The sequence below is a fragment of the Amphiura filiformis genome, chromosome 2, assembly GCF_039555335.1.
Source record: "Amphiura filiformis chromosome 2, Afil_fr2py, whole genome shotgun sequence".
Lineage (NCBI taxonomy): Eukaryota > Metazoa > Echinodermata > Ophiuroidea > Amphilepidida > Amphiuridae > Amphiura > Amphiura filiformis.
The window spans coordinates 4,102,542-4,126,171 of NC_092629.1; the positions used below are offsets into that span (position 1 = coordinate 4,102,542).

The 23,630-nt window shown below is 37.7% G+C and overlaps 1 protein-coding gene across 1 annotated transcript; it reads right to left on the reverse strand.

Annotated features, from left to right (window-relative positions):
• Nucleotides 1-6,969: 6,969 nt before the first annotated feature.
• LOC140172531 (uncharacterized) lies at nucleotides 6,970-9,051 on the reverse strand. The gene is made up of 2 exons (XM_072195679.1): nucleotides 8,691-9,051; nucleotides 6,970-8,198 (listed from the first exon to the last, which is right to left on the reverse strand). Exons 1-2 carry the CDS (start codon nucleotides 9,049-9,051, stop codon nucleotides 6,970-6,972), a joined length of 1,590 nt encoding a protein of 529 aa, XP_072051780.1.
• Between the last annotated feature and the right edge of the window lie 14,579 nt (nucleotides 9,052-23,630).

Sequence of the window (23,630 nt, forward strand, 5' to 3'; positions counted from 1 at the left end):
ATGTTGCAGTTAGATATTATTAAATTGATTTTATTATAACAAAACCCCTAGGGAGAGCAGCGGTTGTTCTCTCGCCTTGCACCACCGAGGTCCTGGGTTAAAGCCCGGCGCGGCCCAAGCACTCATGTGCACTTGGTCCATGCTCGCTCTCGCAGGTTTTCTCCGGGATCTCCGGTTTCCCCTGCTTTCAAAAATCGGTTATTAGTTGTTTGGTTATCAAAAACTTCCTTCACCCAATGGAATTTGGGGAGCTGCACAGATAATTGGTGGATGTTACCATCTACGTGTGGATAGGTTTGTGCCAGGTTCGGGATAACCAGCCTAGTTGATGCGATCTGATTGTGATGATTCACCATGGCAGTAAAATTACAAACCACCGAGATCTGGGAAAAGGCGTTATATAAACACCGAAATTTGTTTTATTTTATTTATCTTATTTTTTAAGAAAATGCACGTCACGTGACCATGCTGTTTGTCGTTATGCAAGACTCAGTAATTTGAAGTGTGAAGTTGCGCAATTTCATTGCATACACAATTTTTTTCATCTTGTGAGCCAATCACCCTAGAATAGTAATAGTATACATTTTTGGAAACCTGCTGACGCTAGGAATATAGAATCACCATAAATAGTATAATGTATCACAAAATACGCCCTAATCTTTTCAAAATATATATATTTTTTTTTTTGAACTTCCAAATGGCATATGTATGTTGGGCAAATTGTATACATTTCAATTATCATGCCTAGTTATTGACATGCTTAAGCATTACCAAGTACACTGGAATTACACTGTATGAAACATTTGTCTGAAGTTAATGATCACTTACAATTGTGAAAATATCAAATCATGGAATTTTATGTCACACCCTATACAAGTGTGGTAAAGTGTATAAACACGGCTAATATCCATTCCTTTTAAAAATAATTAGGCCTAATAAGGGATTGCTTCATGGGATGATGTATGTAGGAAACATGTTCATGTTTTAAACCTGTTTTTCTTTTCACAACATACAGGGTGTCCCAGAAAAAATTACCGAGCGAATGGATTTGGCCGTAAGTCAAAAACTAGACATCAAATTCCAAAAATTTAAACGTCAGCTGGTAGCCCATCTTATTCTGCATCCTATACGTCAATTTTACTGGAATCGGTTGACTGATTGCGAAGAAATGAGCGATTGCATAACGCATGCGTCAATTCACTTCAGTTTGAAGAAAGATCATTCAACACAATGCGCACTATGTCAATGGGCTTGAGATTTTGTTCTGTGAAATCCTTTTCGTTCTTTTTAAACAATCTGCTTCTGTCAAAACATTTACTTAGCTTTTGTTCAAATCTGAAAATACGATATTGAAAATGAAAGCGTGCATGTAAAATGATGCTCGGTACTTGTAAATATCTTTTTTCGTTAATTGATATAAATGTTGCATAAAGAATTATCGCATAAAATAATTCCAGCTGGCTAAAAAAAATTCTCACACACATTAAGTTTTTGGAATATTTCGTAGAAATTGTAATGCAAAGTTTAAATCTTTTAAAACTTCAATATTAATGTTGCTTGGTACCAAAAATCACACGAAAACTGTAAGCACTTGATCCTTGTCATTCTTGGCTCAAATGTTCTTTGGAAAGTTAAAATATAACATAATCATTTGCACAACCTAAAGAATTAAAGTTGGAAAGCTTCCAAATGCAGAAATCAAAGTTTTCTCGAATAAACTTTTATTCATCTTCAGTGAAAGTATGAATAACATAACACCGTCGGATTATAAAATAGATAATGTGGACAAAATTTAATGAGATGCACAAACTTTAGGAAGCGGTGAGCGAGTATGTAAAAAGCGCATGTGATCAAACTTGGAATGAACTGCATTTATACGCGCATTATATAATCGTTAATTGCTTCGCAACCAGTCTTACTTACTTTTGTCCTCCGCTTGTTCCTCTCAGAGTCGCGGGGAAATGATGGGACGTCTGTCTTGGGCTGCATGGGTAGCATCTGTCAGGTTGGTATTGTGCCTTGTCAGGATTTTCTTGACCCCTCAATCCATCTTCTTCTTGGTCTTCCTACAGGCTTGGTACCGGACAGTTTGCTGTTGTAGGTCCGCAGGGCTGGTTGATTTGTGGGCATGCGCATAAGGTGACCAAACCATTTGATGCGATGGCTTTCAATCTGGTCTAGCATAGGCTTGGTGCCAACCATGTCTCTGATGACTTCATTTCTAATTTTGTCCCGTCGTGTCTTGTTTACAGCTTTTCGTAGGCATTTCATTTCACAGGTGGTGATCTTCCGTTCAGTCTTTTTGTTCATAGCCCATGTTTGTGCCTGGTAGCAGAGAGTCGGAGTATAGATTGCGTTGATGATTGTTCTTTTTGCATCCATTGGCACAGCTGGGTGGGAAAGTATAGGCCCAAGCATGAAGGTGATGTTGTTTGCTTTCTGGCATCTGGTTTCAATTTCTCGGTCTATCTTCCCGTCTTCAGTAAAGATGCTGCCCAGGTACTTAAACTCCTTTGATTGCTGGAGGGTTGTGTTGTCAATCTTGATGTCCAAGGTCTTTTGGGATCGGCTGATCAGCATGGTTTCTGTCTTTGGGATGCTTATGCTCATGCCATACTTCTGGCAGGTTGCGTGCAGTCTGTTGGTGTGGTTTTGTAAGCTAAGGCTGTCTTGGTGGATGAGACATTGATCATCTGCAAACAGTAGTTCATTGAGAGCTTCTTCATCTAGATTTGCTTCTTGGGCGATCCTGTCCATAAAAATGAGGAACAGGAGAGGCGAGAGGACACATCCTTGTCGGACACCTGACTTCACAGGAAACCACTTGGTGAGTCCTGTCCTTGTCCTGACAGTACAGAGGCTGTCCCTGTAGATGGCTCTCACACTGTCCAGCAGTTGCCCTTTTACACCGTAGTCTTCTAGCACAGTCCAGAGTAGATCTCTGTTTACTCTGAATTCGATTGAGCGCCCGTCACTAGTGGCTGCACTCCACATCGTTCTCCGTGAATTTTACGAATTTTAACTGTTTTCGTCGAACTTTTCTTGTGTACATTTTTCATATGGACTTATGTGAGTAATAGTCGTTATAATGCTCCATTTTATATTGTGAAAGCTACAAAATTGCGTGGTAAAATACGTTTTTCGGCTTCGAATTCATTTTTCATATGGTATGTTATGCTATAGTATTCTGTACAACGCTGAACTGTGTGTGAATGAAATCATCGATCAAAATTGATCTCAGTTCACTGACATTATGAGACCTTTCATGTATGGTAGTGAATCACTCTACTCATTACGCAAGACGGTGATTAAGAACAAAAGTTGTAGAATAAAGCAACCTGTATGGGATCTATTGAAAGAACTGAAAATTGCCAAACAAACTCGTAGAGGATGTAGAGCCGGTAAAGGAAAACAACGATATATTCCTGTGTGTATTAATAATCGTCCGGTCAAGCAATTTCAATCTGAACAATATCGTCCTAAGGAGTTGGTCACTATTAAACTTGAAACGGGCGCTCAAATAAGTAAATCAAAACCTGTTCTAAAAAGTCGTATTGCGACATGGAATGGTCAATCGGTTATCGAAAAAGCTGCAGATGTGTGTGATTTTATCTTAAATGAGAAGTTGGACATCCTTGCCATAACTGAAGCATGGTGGAAGGGTGATGAGCGTGATCATACATTTCTTGCTGATATTACAAATACTCTTCCTGACCATCAAATCCACTATTTGCCCAGATCTGGAAAGAGCGGTGGCGGTATATGTGTCATCTTACGCAAAGGGTATGGCGTCAAAACTACACCACACAAGTACAGTTCGTTTGAATGCCTTGAGTTATCCATCTCTAACGGCCTAAAAGATGTCGTTAACTTGATTGTTATATATCGTTCTGGATCAGCCAATCTTACAAAGCAGTTTTTCAGTGACTTTTCTTGTCTACTTGAATCTACTGCTGGTGCCTCCGAACATCTGATAATCACAGGCGATTTCAACATTCATATGGATGTCCCAGATGATCTTGGGACCAGAACAATGAATGACATCTTACAGTCCGCGGGTTTAACTCAGCATGTTACAGAACCAACACACATCAAAGGACACATGCTCGATCTTCTGATTACCCGTGACCTTCACTATGATTATGTATTCAATACGTATGTTCAGTGGGGACTTCCATCTGACCACGCTGCGGTGATATCTGATGTCATGATTTCGCGACCTGAAACATCTAAACGTGTTATCAAATCCCGGAAACTTCGTGAAATCAACATGGAAACTCTCCGTAAAGAGGTTTCCGACTGCTTGGATTTAGATCAATCAAGTGACGTGAATGCCATGGTTTTATCTTACGACTCTACGCTTCGTGCACTAATTGATGCTCATGCTCCTGAGAAAACGCGTGAAGTGTCTCTAAGACCAAAGGCACCGTGGTACACTGAGTCTCTACGTAGGGCTAAGACAGAGAAAAGACAAGCGGAACGCAAGTGGCTGAAATCGCGATTGACTGTTGACAAAGAAATCCATCGCGAAAAGTGTCGCCAATATAAGAATGACCTCCACAGTGCCAAACGGGATTACTATTGTGATCAAATATCTGGTTGTGACACCAAACAAATGTTTCGTCTGGTGAACAGATTGTCGGTTTACAAACCATCTAATGCCCTTCCATCGCATACTTCTAAGAAGGATCTTGCCAATACATTCTGCAAGTTTTTTGATGAAAAGATCAAAAAAATCCGTTTTGCACTGGACTTGGCTACTCCATCTACAATTTCAGTCAATATCAGCGATAAGCGTTATTGTGAGAGCTATTTGAGCGATTTCCAACCGCTTACATGTGAGGAAGTACTAAAGATCATCAAGTGTTCGCAGATTAAGACATGCTCTCTAGACCCGTTACCAGCGTGCCTTACCAAGGATGTTCTTGCTGAATTGCTTCCTCATATTACCACCATTGTCAACGAATCGCTGCAGTCAGGGGTTTTCCCAGATTGCCTAAAACGAGCCCTTGTCACGCCACTGCTTAAGAAAGCAGGTCTTGATGTTGAAGAAATGAAAAACTTTCGACCTGTCTCAAATTTGCCTTTTCTGGGAAAGATCGTCGAACGTGCTGCTATTTCTCAATTCCAGTCATACATGATGAACAATAACTTGTACACCAAAAATCAATCGGCATATCGAAAGTATCACAGCGTTGAAACTGCCCTTGTCAGAGTCAACAATGACTTGCTCCAAGCTGTTGATACCCACGGTGAGGCTGTATTAGTCTTATTGGATATGTCCGCGGCTTTCGACACTGTCGATCACAACATCTTGCTGCGTCGACTACATGAGAGATACGGTGTCAAAGGTACAGTTCATAAATGGTTTGCTTCCTATCTGGACAATAGACAGCAATCTGTGCTTATCGACGGCGAACAATCTGATCCTATGACCATCGATTGGGGCATGCCGCAAGGCTCTGTCGTTGGCCCCGAGATGTTTATTGCATACTCTGCTCCAATTGAAGACATTATTAATGGCCATAATCTTTGCAGCATGTCATACGCCGATGACACGCAGTTGTATGTGCTAATCAAGCCCAGTGATCGCACTAGCATGTTATCGAAGCTAGAGGACTGTATACGTGACATCCACTCATGGCTGACTGAGAACAAGCTCATGATGAATGACTCTAAAACAGAACTTCTGCATGTCAAATCACGCTATGCAAGATCTGTGCCTGAGGATATCTCCATTACCATCGGCAATGCAACTATTGCTTCATCTCCGGAAGTTCGCGACTTAGGCGTGTTGTTCGACGAAAATCTCAAAATGGTCAGCCACGTAAATGACATTTGTCGCCGTGCATCATATGCAATTCACAGGATCGGCAAACTTCGGCGTTACCTAGATTCGGACAATACAGAGAAATTAGTGCATGCGTTCGTCACTTCCAGGTTAGACAACTGTAATAGTATTCTTGTTGGTCTACCCGATAAGGATATCGCCAAACTACAGCGTGTCCAAAACATGGCTGCCCGTGTAGTAACCCTCACCAGGAAATCAGACCATATAACCCCTGTCTTGTACAAACTCCACTGGCTTCCAGTAAGAGAAAGGATTGTTTATAAAATTCTTCTGTTGACATTCAAGATACTCAACGGTGAAGCTTCCGCATATCTCTCTAATCTTGTGTCGCGCTACATTCCATCAAGGACCTTGAGATCTGCGTCACGCAATCTGCTGTCTGAAATTCCCAGCAAGACTGTAACATACGGAAGGTGCTTCTCGGTTGTAGCGCCCAAGTTCTGGAATTCCTCCCGGATTCCGTCCGAAACTCTGCCACTACAGCACAACTCAAATCGCGCATGAAGACTCACCTTTTTAAATCTGTGTATGGCACTTAATAACAACTCTTGCCGATGTCTTCCGCTTGTCTGTTGCAGCTCCTGTTTTTTGAACTTGATTTAATTGTGTATATTATTATATTGGTTGTATATATTGCTTACCAATTTTTTAAATCAAAAATTGCTGTTTTTACAATTATTGTTGCTGGGTTTTTTTTAAATCTTGCCATGCTGTTAATGCTTTTAATCCACTGCTTCATTCCTCCTGTGTCATTTGCTCGTTTCCTGAGGCTGTTGGTTTTAAAATCATTTTCGTTTATTTTGTTTGCTGTTTTATATTTTGCTCTTTCATGCTTTTGTAGTGTAAGTTAAGTGTAATTAAGTTGTTCAGCGCATAGTGACCTTTTAGTTTTATGCGCTTTATAAATGCATTTTATTATTATTATATTATTATTATTATTACTCGATCAAACGCCTTTTCTTGGTCTATGAATATAGTGTACAGATCTTGGTTGTACTCAATACTCCTTTCACACAGCTGTCTCAGAGCAAATATGGCATCAGTGCACCCTCTGTTCTTCCTGAACCCAAACTGCGCTTCGCTCAGCTGATGTTCAACAACTGGTCGTATTCGTTTCTCTAAGATCTTTCCATAAATCTTCCCAGTATGGCTGAGCAGAGAGATTCCTCTATATTTGCTACAATCTCTTTTACTCCCTTTTTCTTCCAGATGGGGACAATTATTGCACGTTGCCAGTCATCGGGTACAGCTCGCTCCTCCCAAGCCCTGTTGAACACTCTTGTCAACCATTTGACTCCTGTATCTCCACAAGCACGTATGGCTTCTGTTGTGATGTCATCAATTCCAGCTGCCTTGTTTTCGGGACTGGTTTTAATGGCATTTCTGACTTCCTCCTGGAGTATGGGTGGATCAACTTCCTCTTGGAACCGAGGATGGAAGGGCTGCTGCTGTTGTCTGTCACCATCACCGCTTGGGTTGAGCAAATCTTCGAAGTATTCTCCCCATCTGTTGGTGATTTTGCAGCTGTCTGTGAGGGGGTTTCCATCCTTGTCGTTTATGATGGCGGTTGGGTCAAAAGGCTCGTCCCGCTGTTTGTAGGCTTTAACTGCTCTAAAGAACTCTCTGCTTGAGCTACTTGATTTTTCTGCCAGATCTTCCCCATATGTTTTCCAAGACTGGTCTTTGGCTTCTTTGATAGTCTTCTTGCAGTTACGCCGGGCTTCCCTGTACTCGTTGTAGTCTGCTTCCAGGTTGCTTTTGGACCATTTCTTGAAGAGTCTTTTCTTCTCTTTGGTTGCTGCTTTGACCGTGTCATTCCACCAGGATGTCCCTTTCACTTGTCCTGTTTTTCTTTTCTTAGTCCCACAGTTTGCTTTAAGGGTGTCTGTTAGAGCATCTTTGAACCATGTCCACTCTTCTTCTGTATTTCCTTCCTGATCTGGTAGTTTTTGGAATAGCTGATCCATCTGTTGTTCGATGGCTGCCTTCACTGGTTCTTCTGCTAATTTTCTGAGGTTTATTGTCTCAGGTTGCTGCCTTTTATTTGGCCGTGGTCTTCTCCTGGCACTTGTTTCCATCATGACTGGTCTGTGATCAGTATCTATGTGGATGTTTGGCATTGCTTTAGAGTCATTCACTTTGCATCGATCTGTCTTTTTAATGAGGATGAAGTCAAGCTGAGAAGCTTTGGTGAGGTCATTCCACTTGTACCATGTGAATATTTGGCTACTCCTATGTTGGAAGAATGTGTTTGTGACAAAGAGATCATGTTGGGCACAAAGTTCCAAGATGAGTTGTCCATTGTAGTTCCGACTTGTGTTTGGTGCACTGTGGGGTCCTAGGTAATCTTCCCAAGGTGACACGGTTGTTTGATGTATATAGAATTGGCTTCATTATTAAGTAAATGCAAACTATAGGTGGCGCTATTTATCATAAATCGTATTTCTTAATTTGCAAGGGGTAGGTAATCAATACTGTCATTAAAACAGATGGAATAGGTGAAACAAGTAACAAAGCAATTTTATAAACATATTTCATCAAAAAATAAAAGGAATTATTTGTATTAAAACCCTGAAAGAGTAATTTCCAGTATCTAAATAGCGCCACCAATCTTGTCATAAATAGATACATTTTATATCCGAGAAAGCTTTAAAAATTGCTGTGAAAGTGAATAATGTTGTAAATAAGGGGAAATTAGAGTTGAAAATGGTTCAAAAGCATATGTATACAATATCATGATACCACTTTAAGCTGTTTAAGCCTAAAATTGGGTTGTACATAATGTTTTGTTTGAAAAACTAATAAATGATCACATCAAACAACCGTGGTGACCGTTCACTTCCCACGTGTCCATTCATGTCTCCCATTACCACCAGCATATCCTGATTCTTTGTACTGTTTATAACATCAGATAACTCTTCAAAGAATGTATCCTTGTCTTCATCTGAGTAGGAATCATTGCATGGAGCATACACTTGGATGTATGTTGTAACCTCTTTCTCTTGTTGTATTCTGAGTCTGATTATTCTTTCGGATATGTAGTCAACTTCCATAATGTTCTTAGCTAATTCTGGGTGTAGGTAGAAACCCACTCCATGGACGGCTCTTTTGTTCTTGTCCACTCCAGACCAGATGAGTACATAGTCGTTGTGCGATTCCTTCATGCCTTTTCCTTTAAGTCTTGTATAAGATATTCCCATGATTGAGATGCTATACCTCTGCATTGTTTCAACAATCTCTGGTTCCTTCTGTCCAATTCCACTGACATTCCATGTTGCAGTCCTAGTCGTTGGGCTATTTCGTTGTCTTTTAACAGTTCCGTGTCGTTTTCCATTTGAATCCGTCCGTTTACATTTCCTTTGTTTACTTTGAGCGGTAGTTTATCAGCTGCAGGCTTGCTGGGCCATTCGCAGCTTCCCCGGTCCATAAATGGAGCCGAGACAGTTTCCTGCTTATTGGGCAGGTGGGTAGCAGCCGAGGTCCACTAGTTAAAGGGTGGATCGCCTCTCCCACGGAAACACGATGACTGTTGAACCTTAACAGAGACTGTTGAATCTAAAAGGTTTCCTCCACTCACACTGTCATGTTTCAATCAGTGGCTAAGGATGGTGAGTACCAGGGCGTGTCCACTCGCTGGTGGGCCATACGTACTGCACCTCTGGGGCCCTTAGCTGCTCCGAGATCCCCTACATGCTAGCCTGGAAATCGCAAGATGACCAGTTACCATCGGTGACCGCTGGGAGGCCATGTAGGAGTCTTGAGTAAGGAGAGGCTATGTACTGGCGAGAAGAGACTTACACACTCGGCTCTTCTTTTCACCCGAAGGCTAGCCAGCGGCTTCGGTCGCAATTGATCAGAGGTTGAGAGTTATGCTACTAGATAAAAGAAGGAAGAGAAAAAGAACTAGACAGCCAGGGGAAAGAAGGAGGGAGCATGCATCTACAACTACTTCTACAACTACAACTACATACGCACTAGACGCATCACTTACCCCTGTGACCTGGCTTATACGTGCACATCCTTTTAGTCACTCCTGTGACTTTTAAGCCTGTCACCCACCGACAGTAGTCCATACAGGACCAACGCAATATTTAGCACTATAATCAACGCCGTCAGGCGTTGGTCCTTATAGATTGGTGCTCAACCCCCAGCAGCGTACTCGAATTACCATAAGCAGTGACCTGAACCAACCCAGTTAATGACAACGTAATAACTCCAAATATGGTTGGTAACTCCGCCCATCATTTAACCGCATCTGTTATGTAACTGAGACGAGTACGCTAGTCATCTCAATCGATTGATTTTGAGATTGCATGGATCAAAACACTTCACACTTTTGAAGTTGCTGGGTTTCGATAGACCAGTGTAGGCCTAAATCGTGATATCATTAATCATATTGATTTATTTTGTAAAATCAGTGTTATTATATTAGTCTGGTTCTATTTCGAAATGTGCTTATTTAATCATCAAGCGGCAAGTTCGCGTAAAAGCTGACAACCAAATTGTTCTGTTTATTTCGGGTATGCTGAATTCAAAAGTTTTGTCTACCATAAGAATTCCGTGACCCTCAAAAAAGACCCTCAAACACCCTACATGCTAGTCATATAGGGGGCAAAAATTAAACATGCGCCAAATTCACTAAAAAATGTCATCGATGCATAGTATAGTTATTAATTAATTAATTAAATTTGAACTACTCATCAAGCATCAATCAATAATCATTCCCTTGATCAATCGATCAATTATTAACAAATTACATTGTCAATATCAATTAAATCAAGTAATCGAGTCAAGCAACCACTCAATTTATAATCAGTCTCCATGGACTACATGCTCATCTAATAAGCGCACAATTCTTTAACCCCAATGCATTTGTATATTCATTGAATGACCTTTGAAAATTTGGGTAGGCCTACAAACTCATAATCTGCAACTTGAGGTCAAATTTGCACTTTTGAGTATTTAATTGAGGTTATTGAACTATGTCATTGGGATGGGGCCATTGTGGTCCATAGTGTTAGATCTGGCAATCTCAATCAGTCAGCCAAATAGTTATTGACCGATCATAAATGTATCAATATCAAATTAATCAGTCTCTCAATCAACCAATCTACCAATCATTCATTCGTTAATTTAATTACATATTGCATTCGTTTATAATTCATATGCATGATATTCATTAATTAATGACTGATAAATCATCAAATGGAATGGCAATTCGAGCAATTTTAATTCTCTGGTTCTGATATGATTAGTCTTTGATCTAAAAATCTCTAAACAAAAAAGTAAGCAAGCAAAAATGAAAGAAATCATGATTTCTCGATATAAGCTATATTATTTAGGGAACAAACCAAAAGTTCGATGATGTCATATTATCGATTTTCAGTTTAGCGGGGGGATATTATAAAATAATATAAATTTAATGTAAATAAATATTAAATAAATATTTTCTTTAAATAAATAAATGGATAAATAAATCAACAAATAATTCGAATAAAATAAATAAAAACCATAAGCCTGATAAACGGCAATATATAAATCAATAAACGAATAGAAAATAAATAAATGAATAATAAAACAAATACTGATGAATAGAAATAAATATATTAACGAATAATTAATGAATACACATTAATAATAAAACATAAATGATAATAAACGAAATAAATACAACTATAGGCCCGTATTAAATAAAGAAAGAAAGAAAGAAAAAAAAGGAAGAAAGAAAGAAAGAAAGAACTTGCTGAACTTATTATTTTCACGAAAAGGAATTAAAGTAAATAAATGAGTGAAACCCAAAGTTTTTATAAAGCGTGTACCCTCCATTTCTATATTTTTCTTAAACATGTTAAACGAATAGGCCTGTGCATATGACGTATCATATATCGTAAATATGGCGGACTACTCAAATCCATTCAACAAAAGCATGATTGCAATCTACCGAGACAGTTTGTCTCACACACATAACAAAATGCACTACGATCAAATAGGTTGATGACAACATTTGATTAAATGGACTGCACAGCCCCATGATCACGGTGAAGGACACCGGTTCAAATCCTTTGTTTGAAGCCAATCAATAATTTCAAGCACAACCTCTATATAAAAATAGTAACGAATCGTGGTTAACCAGGACAATATTAAAGGAACTGATTGTGTGCAACCTACAGGTCAGTGAACTGAGGGTAAGAAGAAAACCGAGTATTATAATAGCATTAACATAATTATATCAACTGAAGAGGATTAATAATCAATTTTGTTACGCAATACTTGTGTCAACCCCAAGCTAGAAGCTAGTGTTCTGGTAGCAGGTAGGCAAGCCACACCTACGATGACAGTTATTGATGATATCCAGTCAATCGGATTGGCTGAATATCATTAGTAGCTGTCAGTAGGCGTGGTTAATCAGTTTGACATTTCCCCCGACTTTCCGGGAAGGATATGTCTAATGTAGAAGGACCCACGCCTGACGGCGTGGACTATCGTACTAAATGGAGCGTGGTCCTCCTTGAAGGACTAACCGACAGTCAACCGAATCAAATCAAATTTTCGTACGCGATGCACAATAAAATAGGCTATGCGTTATAGTTTAAATGTTTTGATTCTGATGTCTACTTCTCGACTTACGTTCAATTTTATTTACTCGGTAATTTTTTCTGGGACACCCTGTATGTGTATGTCCTACATTTAAAATAGCAGAAATTATGTTGTGTTACTATTAAATCACACCCTGTATAATTTTACATAGAAATTATGTTTTGTTACTTTTTTACTCAAAATATATTTCAGAAATTAATAAGAGCAACTTATATTCACAGATCCATCGAAGACTAAAAAAACTGTTCAATTATCAGAAGTCGCTTAAAATGGTTGATAAGTCGGGAATTATCATTACACCGTTTTCTTCAAAGAAAACTTTAAGGTTACAACCACTGTTGAATCATTGGGTCTAATGCGACCTTTCGAATGTCCTTTGAGCTCTAAACATAGGAATACGTGCAGCAGCCTGATTATCCATCAGAAAATCAACAATTTTGCACGGCAATTTTGCGAAAATGGGTAGTTACTGCTAGGTGCCATATTAGCCCCAAGTTTCCCATAGTCAGAGGCCCGGGTTCTCATTTTGGTTTTATGCAAAGTATACCCCCTTTCCCCTGCTGGAATATTTGAAGACTTTTAGTATTGTGTTCTATGGACATCATAAAAATGTACGTAGTTAATAAATATTATATTGCAATTAGTTTGAAGTAGAGTCAAAAACAGCTAGATTGCCTGGAATAATAATGTCGGCATCGCTAGACACGTGATTCTTAGTTTTTCCAATTTTGCAGTGTATTGAAATGGTTTGGTGATATTAAAATGACAGTATGATTAATGGCTTTACAGATTCAAAAGACATTGTTTGCAAGCCAACGGAAGGATAAACTTCAGGAATATTTTGCCTATTAAGACGCATTAGAGTCGAAAAAGTCACCGTAATCGTTTCTATTCATGTCAATATTACCTATTAAGACGCATTAGAGTCGAAAAAGTCACAATCATCGTTTCTATTCATGTCAATAACGTCAAGCGATTGTCTCGGAGTAGGTTTAAGTTCATTCTCAGTGTCATGCATAATTCGGCACGCAACTAATTGTCTAGTCTGGTCTTCAAGGCAAAAGGCAACACATACTTTGCTAATTAAATGTAGAAACTACGTTTTACCTTGGCAGCAAACTGATTGCAAAACATTCATATACCAATTACCTACTAAATACAACCACACACAGTATTTTATTGTGTATACTGCCTTTTACGTGGACTGATTAAAACACCTGCATCTCAAGTATAAATTGATATACATAATCGAGTTTTAATTAGCCTGAATCTTTACATTCGAGAACCTATGGTGTATGGACGTATGGACGGCCTATACTCTATCTAGAGGAGACTAATATTTGACCAATGAGGTGGATTGTACTTTACAAGCACAATGAATGTAGTTCACTGGTCAATGTCTATCGTCCGTATCTTTAATTAGGCCAACTGCTGAATATGCTTATAAACTTAGCTATACCGCGTCTTAAACCCTAACCTAACCAGTTTTGCAATGTTTCAGTGTCGCAATGTCTCAAATGAACCTTTTGTCGTCATTATTTTGATTTACTGTCATAATAATGCGCTGACGTTCACAATATTCCATTGTATTGTTCACAAATTAAGCCGATAATAGTACCAATCCGTGCCATTTGCAATCAATAGGTGTTTACGTCTTTCCTACAATTGTTTACGGGGGAAGCGAGACCTTTGTCACACTTGATTTATTGTCATAATACTGCATTAACGTCAATTCCATTACATTACATTAACCAAGCAGAAAATGGTAACAATCCGTGCCATTTTCAATCAAAAGGTGTTTGCGTCTTTCATACGATTTTTTTGGCAATTATCGCCTTGAGTAATATTATGCTTTGTCCCACCGGCGTCAGATGTATGACTTTGAAAACTTTAATTATCTGCCTTTCTGGTTGTTGCAGATACATAATGACGCATAATTACTTCCAATCCACCTGAAATGTTATCACACCACGTGAAATTTATGTTTTAAGAGGGAATCTGTAAGGGAATCTCCGTTAAGCGAAACGAGACTTTTGTCATTTATTGTCATATATCGGCACGCCAACCCCACACAGTTACATTGCTGTTTTCATCAAATATTACCAAAAGGTTAATAATTGACTTTTGTTCTACTCAAAGAACTCATAGGTCTGTACATGAATTTGTTTGAAATTCTTTCCAACTAGCAACAAATTGGGTGCAATATTATGGTACCAGGATAGCGACTTTGATTGACTCGTTAAATCACACCCTGTATAATTTTACATAGAAATTATGTTTTTTTAATGACACACTATATACTTTTGTATGGCATAATTTAACATTTTTACTGTAATCTGCAACATTCAAGTCATTCTGGGGTATATTTGGGTATTCATTTGTTAATACTTGGCCAAATAATGTGTACATAAACAGTACTCTAAATATTTTATATAAATTTTGTACAGGTATTTGGCACACCCTGTATATTTTAACTTTAGGTAAAACTTAAACAAACTGTATATTTTGTGAAAGCTTCGTCATTATACTATTCAAATATATCACAATTATTGCTAAAATCATTTCAGTGAAAAATAAATAGGTAAATTACACGGACAAGTTTTCAAGCACTTTCTTTTTGTTTAACCCTGTATATATTTTGGGCAACCCTGTATATCAACTTGAAACTCAAAAAGTTATTATCCCTATATTATAAGCTATCCGAAAATATATACTTTTGCTATTGTCAGATTTATGGAAAAAATGTTACAGCACTTTATACCACACCACCTCTGATTTTCAACAATTTGTGACATGTAACACAAAGACCCCAGTTTATGACACAGGACCCTATATGTTTAAAATTCAATATGTCTACCGAACTGTCATGTAGTCCAGTGGATTAGTGCGCTGGACTTCTGTATTCTGTATGTAGCAGCGGCGTGGGTTCGAGGCCCACCTGTGCGAACTGAAATTCCATTTTTTTTTAAATTTAATATTAGGGAAATGAGACTGGGCTAATTTATGTATGACGTAGAGAGGATTAAGATCCTTTTATTGATCCCTGACCCCACCGACTACACCGGGCTGATTTCATGCAAAACAAATCACCAGATGACTGACTATAGGACATAGCGCCACAACACGAGCGTTGGTAAAGTATGTGGCCTCACTGCAATACATAGCTACGTAAAACGTACGTGTTAACGTACGTAAAAACGTACGTCCTACGTCTACGTTTGGAAAATCGCAATCTCTCTACTATCTCAACGTATGTTGCATAAAGAATAGAGTCCTGTTTAATTGTTGTTAATTTTCACTGATCACATTGTCCCCTTTCAATTCCGAACCAAACAAATGAAGTTAAACGAAGAAATTGCTATTCATTCCAGCACCTACATTGCGTGTATTAGCTTGTCAACTGTACATGTATTATTATTTTTGAACGGAGCTTCACGCAGCTGGGACATATAAATTAGACGTAGTATATTGAATAGCGATATGCATACAGTTTATGAACTCGGAATAAAACCTGACATATCCGGATTTGGTAAAAACTTCTTGTCTGTAGTTAAAGCACTTCAAGTTCAGTAGTTCACAAGGTATTTGAGTACACCATTGAGTATTACAATCATGTAAAAAGTAAAACGATTCAAGAAATATTAAGGGCGTCGCTGTGGAGCAAATCACATAGCTTTAACGAGAATTTTAGTTCTATGTTATTTTTGTGTAAATCCATAATTTCATAGTCCCACCTAGTGATGTTAAGATAGCATACCTTGGAATCCGAGTATAAAATCACAGTATAAATGCATTAGGCATGTGCTTTGAAGAGGCTTTGAAAGTGGTTTGAAAAGCGAAATGCGATTTTATTATTATTATTATTATTCCCGACGTGGTGATTTATTTTGGGTATTTAAAAAAAAAAATCTGATTTTCGTCAAATGCAAGGCGGTGTAAATATTCTATTGATATAATTATTCTCAAACAATTGATCACATTATTAACGTATTTATTTATTTATTTATTTATTTATTTATTTATTTATTTATTTATTTATTTAATTAATTAATTAATTAATTAATAAAATAAATAAATAAATAAATAAATAAAAATAAATAAATAAATAAATAAATAATTTTTATTTGTTTATTTATTTATTTATTTGTTTATTTGTTTTATTTATTTATTCATTATTTAACCTGGGTTGACCTTTCAACGCACTAGCATTGTTCTCTCAAGGTGCCCAGGTGGCAATTGCTTAGGTTGGCTTGTATAATCGGACACGACTGATGGCTCTCCACGCGACTCTGTTCTGCAATCAGTTCCTAATGATTTGTCTCTCTAGCTCAGTATCCTCGATTAGTTGCATAATGTAGTCCTTCCGTGGTTGTCCTCTTGATCGTTTACCATGCGTAGGCTGCCACAGCAAAACTCTGTCTCTGTTTCACTTCTGGCACAGTGTCCAGGTAGCATTAAGCGCTTTCCTCAGTAGTCTTGTGTAACAACCATCAAGCGTCTTCCTAAACTCTGATGTAATAATATTGTCCAGGTTATTGGAACCATACACCAGAACTGATTCGAATGTGGTGGTGAAAAGCTGTTGGAATCCCTCCATGCCTTGGCCTTGAGTCAGTAAGACTCGTAACAGGTGATTATCTCATCCTCATCATTATGTCTTTAACTTTGCATTGAATCTCCATGGTTTAATGATGATATTCGCGCAGCCAGGAAGAAACGGCGTCAGCTTGAACGAAAGTGGTGAAATAATGGGAAACTTGAAGTTTACAGGCTGGAATATCAAAATCAACGTGCCCTGGTGAAAAACATGATCCAAAATGCAAAAGTGGAATATTATTCTTCACAAGTTAGTGAAAGTGCGGGTGATCAAAAGAAACTGTTCAATGTCATTGACAGACTTCTTCAAAAATCTAAAATAACTGTGCTACCGTCTTCTGATTCTGATGAATCACTTGCAATCAAATTTGCTGATTTTTCCGTGAGAAGATAGAAACCATTCGGAAAACATTCATTATCAAACCTATCTGTGCTACATCAAATCCATGCTCGTCTGTACCAAAATTGAATTCTTTTGCACCCACTGATTGTGATGAGGTTAGAAAAGTCATCATGAAATCGCCATCGAAATCATGTGAATTAGATCCTCTACCTACATCTCTAATTAAGGACAACATTGATATTTTTGTGCCATATATTACTGAAATTGTCAACAAATCGCTTCTTATAGGAATTTTTCCACAAAGTCAAAAAACTGCTTATGTTCGTCCTCTTATTAAAAAACCTACTTTGGATAAAGAAATCTTCAAAAACTACCGACCTATATCCAATCTCAAATTTCTTGGAAAGACAATTGAAAGAATTGTTTTTAACAGAATTTCAAACCAAATCAATAAATTTGCCCTATCAGATCCTTATCAGTCAGCTTATAAACACTTCCACGGAACAGACACTGCTCTTCTTCGAGTTATCACTTGACAATTGCCAAATCACAGCTTTGATTCTTCTCGATTTAAGTGCTGCATTTGACACTGTTGACCATACTATTCTTCTTTCCCGTCTTTACTATTATCTCGGCATTCAAGATCTTGCCCTGGACTGGTGTAAGTCATATCTTACAAATAGGCCGCAATATGTTCGCATCGGCAATGCTACCTCTCATTCTACCATTCTTGATTACTCTGTGCCTCAAGGCTCGGTACTTGGACCTCAGTGGTTTACCATTTACACCTACCCTGTACGGGATATCATTCTTCGCCATCAATTGAGTTATCATGTTTAAGCGGACGACACGCAACTTTATTTATCATTTGAATCTTCTCAACTTCTTGAAGTTAAATGATGATAAAACAGAATTTCTTCTGTTTGGATCCCACCAACATCTCTCTAAAATCAACATTGAAAATGTTTGCATCGGTGACTCTGCAATTGCCTTATCTTCCAAAGCACGCAATTTAGGTGCATTTTTTTACACTCACGTGACCATGCAACCTCATATCTCTAATGTCATTCGTTGTTCAGCGCTGCAACTACGTAACATCAGCCGGATCCGCAAATACCTAAGTCGCGATGCTACTGAACAAATTATTCACTCATTCATCTCTTCTCGTTTAGATAACAACAATGCACTTCTTTATGGATTACCAGCAAACCAACTCTATCGCCTTCAGAAAATTCAAAACACTGCCGCTCGAATTCTTACTTTCACCAGAAAATATTGCCATATCACGCCAATCCTAAAGGAACTGCATTGGCTTCCTGTCACACAAAGAATTGTTTTTAAACTTATGTTGATTGTATATAAATGTATTAATGATAATGCTCCGTCATATTTATCTGAACTCCTTTCACATTATGTTCCCACCCGTACGCTTCGATCTGGAAACATGCAACTTCTACAAAATCCAACCGCACATGGGGTGACAGATCATTTGCAATCGCAGCTCCACGTCTATGGAATGAACTGCCTATTTATATTAGAACTGCTAAAAATGTAACTGTGTTTAAAAAGTTGTTAAAAACTCATCTTATGTCAGAGATATTCTGTAATTCTCAAGTTATGTTTCTTAATTTACTTCCTGTTTTCTTGTGTCTATAAGTATTGTTAGTTTTTGTTTTTGTTTTAGTGCCTTGAGCGCTCTTAATTGAGTGGATATGTGCCTTGTCGCTTTTATTATTATAATTATTATTAATTTTGTCCACAAAGTCCTACAAGCTGGCAATGTAATGGGGCGCTTGACAAACAATGGGGGACAGAATTTTAGTCAAGTGTTTGGCGATATTATATGTCACAGAACCAATGCAACTGAAAATAGGCCGAAAGTGAATTGCTTCTGATTTGTGAAATGTTGGCAAGCCATGCAAGGCAGGAATACTTATGGAATATATGCGGGCGAAGCGTGCGAAAATTGGTGATCTCCCCTGTCAAAATATTGAAAATATTGGTGTGGATTTATTACCCCCCACCGAGATCTACACCTCATAATAGGTATAACATAAACACGGTAGTTTTCTTCAAAAATGTGAGTCAAGTTTTTTTTATAGAACTTACAGTAACAATTACAGTATAAGTTCTTTTTACTTTATGTATATTTATCACCATGATCACCGCACTTAAGTGGTCTTTCCTACAGCCAATAGGAAACGCTTACATTAAAATATGCAAATTTTGTTCCTTATTGATAGGTAAACAGTTTGTCTAGTAAGTGACCGAATCAAAATCGCAAAGTTATCCGTATGGAACAGTCATCAAAGTAGCATAACGGAATACACACAGGCAGTGGAGATTAAATAAAACACCAACCAAGCATAGATGTAGTCATGTTGGGGCATACCTTAATATTAATTGGTATACTCACATTGATTCTATATGATGTACGAGTATATGGGAATACTGCACGTAAGTAATTTACCCGTCTGGGTGTATAGCCGATTGTCTGTGGGGAATTAAGGAGTTGGGTGTGAGTGGCTGTTCGTATCATCTCTAAATAAAAGATTAGCGTGTTCATCTATTCTTTACAGGTAAATTTTGTTTTAATCAGAATTTCTGGCAATAACATGGCATTCAGTGGCATTGAGTGACCATTTTCTAAATCTCATTTGATTGTTTTATTGTTGCTTTGGAAATTATTTGTGTCTAAGCTCTTTCTATTCTTCATGTTCTTATTGATTTAATTACTACCATGAATTAATTGACGTTGGCTATTAAAAAAAAACCTGAACCATCCAGCCAGACGTCATTGGTCTACATGTACACACACACCGCACACATTTCACATGATAAGGTGTTTTCTACTCGACAGCAATATATCACTGAATTACGTTTAAAAAGAGCCTTTTTCCATTTTAGAATTCCTATAGCGAATTCAATGCTAATTCAGGAATATCTAAATGTAAAGTTAAATTTGCCTCTGGAAAGGCAACCGTTACTTTGAGTATCACGGCATACCCTCACTTTCGATCATTGGGTACCCGATCATCGATTGCCTTTCCAGAGGTCTATACTTTGAAATTTGTTTTACGCTCTCCTGTAATGGAATTGAATTGAGCACTCTTAATTGCAAAGTTAGTATACCTGAAAATAATGCTGTTATATTACGGCCCCACTACTTGTAGTGGTTGAGCACTTTCTGACTATTTTTGCACAGTAGAGACCATGTTCTGGGAATGGCCTGGTTCGACGCCATGGACTATAGGTACATGCAATTTTTCTGGTTAAGACACGACCATGGAACACTATCCGTCTGATGATCGGGTACCCAAATGATCACAAAATTACTTAATTTGATATCTACTTCTATTAAATTATGTTCATAAACAGCTCCTGGTATTTGTGCGTAGATCCCACGGATCCCACGAGAATAACACCACCAGCCGACGGAATATGTCAGTTCTCAGAGGGTGACGGGTTTGGTGTTATATTTATCGCTGTGTTTCAGGATGTAGAAACTGGTCCTACCGCTGGTGATGGCGTAGATGATACGTTTTTATCACAATGTAAGATATATTGTTATTATTATTATTAATTATTATTATTATTATTATTATTATTATTATTATTATTATTATTATTATTATTATTATTATTATTATTATTATTATTATTATTATTATTATTATTATTATTATTATTATTATTATTATTATCATTATTATTATTGTAACGATATCCTGTTCCGTATAATCTATCAGTAAATCAAGAGCTCTGGCAGACGAGGTTTATACTGTAATCCGACATCTTGCTACCCAATTAGTGCTGGGAGTTTATTAATACACATAACCTGGCGATACTATTGTTGGGCGGTATGGCTACTAACATATTATATATTGTAACATCTCACTTTCTTCATAAAATGAATACAAAGGACTGGCTAATAACATCACTCATACGGTATTGTAACTATTATTATTATTATTATTATCATTATTATTATTATCATTATTATTATTATTATTATTATTATTATTATTATTATTATTATTATTATTATTATTATTATTATTATTATTAAATGTTAATCATATGTGCTGCTTCCCATTTAAACATTATGAGATTACTTTTTCAGCTGTATTCACAGGTGTTAGTGCAGCCCCAACAGCTCCTGTAACAGCAGCAACTGCAGGAGCAGACTACATCCCTATTAAGGAAACTATACCGATCCCAAGTGCCGCGGATGATATGTACCAAACATTTTTAATTATTCCAATCATTGATGATACGGATATTGAACCAACGGAAGAGTTTGTGTTGGATGCTGAGTTCATCACTCCCGATGGAATGGTTTCTGGAGATTGTGCTGGGATAACATGTGGTATTGTAATTCAGATTATCGATGATGACGGTTCGTTACACTTTTTTCCCGATATTTTCTTATTCCACTGTCTTGTATGTAAAGTGACAGTGAAACTATAAACATCTGAACTGAAACTTTAAATAATTCTATAATATAAGTGTGGAGGTGATTAGTTCAATCCCCCCTATATTGGGCAGTGGAATAGCGTGAGTCCTTCTATGGGGACATGGACCATGATTGGGGGCACAAGTCGTTTTTTGGCAATTTTCCTATCACATTTTCTAAGTTTTCAAATTGCTTCAAAACGTGCCCCGTTTCCAAATTTGACGCTATGCCACTGCTCTTGGTTGGGCACGGTTGTTGGATTTTTTAAAGCTAAAGTGAGTGCAAAGAATGACTTCATTTTCGTTTTTTTTTCTTTTTCTTTTTTTTTCGAATTTAAACAACCGATTTGGAGAATAAGTCAATTAAAATAGCAGACACATCGGCGCGTTTTAAAACACACACTTGCCAACAAAAAGCCCAATGTTGAATCCCAGCGATTAAGATCAAATATGCACAACGCGTTTTTTGTGTAGGGTGTGGTTGCAGCAAGCTAATGACATGTCTCGCTGATTGTATTTCACACGTGATGAATAATATTGAATTGCAAATAACTACATACACTTCATTTCATTTAAAATAATAATATATATTCATTAATATTATGTTGATTTGTTTGTTTATAGTGCCTTGCGTTTCATTTCCTGAACCCGCCTACGTAGCAACAGAGGGGGCTGCTGCTACAACCATAGGACTTGAAATTACCAATGACCCTGCAGGGGTGACAGTCGATCCTGTTAGTATAGGTAAGGTTTTTCAGGATTACGTAAAGGTCAGATTGCAGACAATTAAATAAAGAAAATATTAACAACTCCACACGTGAAATCAGTACCCAGATTACATTTTGGTGGCGTAGCTGGGATTTCGGGGTTGGGGGGGGGGGTAGGGGGTGGGCAAGTCTGTATCATATCAAGTTGTAAGCGCTCTTTAGCAAAGTCATGGTTCATTGAATTTACAACCGTATGACAAAACAGGCGAAATCAGTAACTTTATGCACAATGTATGCAATTTAAAGAGAACTGGCCATTGCTCATTGTAATGTTAGCTAGTATATGGCCAATATAAGTGTGCGCTTTCATTTAATGACATAAAATTTGAAAAAAAAATATTGTAAGGAACACTTGAAGTTTTGATTCTAACAAATCTGTTAGATTCTGTTGACCTAATGTAAAAGAGTGTTTTTAGGGGGGTGTTTGCTTTCGTTCGATATCAAACATTTTATGATTGGATGAAGGAAACACTTGAGGTTTTGGCAAAAACCAATCACAGATGTCTATTTTCCACTAGCTCTCACACAGCTCATGTGATGCTTTATACACTCAACCGTGTAATATAACACAGACTGCGTGGAGACTAGACTCGCTGTGCTGGAAATATTACTCGGGTGTATCGAGGTGGAAACTGTGCGTAGATGCAGAATCGTTTTTGTAATCAAACCTTTTCATAAGTTAAGATTTTGTAATACAGTGGCCCAAGTAGAATAATGACAAACTGATTTTTTTTAAATATTGCCCGCCCCGTGAGAAATGTTTGTTTTTTATTACTAGTTTCTTAATAGAAACTAGAGATAATTTGCGCTCACAGAGCGCAGACAATCGCAAGGCATGTAACCCTTTAATGACCTTTGACCTGACCTTTGACCTTTCCGAGGTTTGTTGTCACCGAAATTGAGCCTCCATACCCCTTACAGAAAATGAAATTACGGTATAAGATTTGACCCCAGATAACCTTTGACCTGACCCATGCAAAGTGTTCCAACATATTCCCCTGGCCATTAAGTTTGTTGTCAC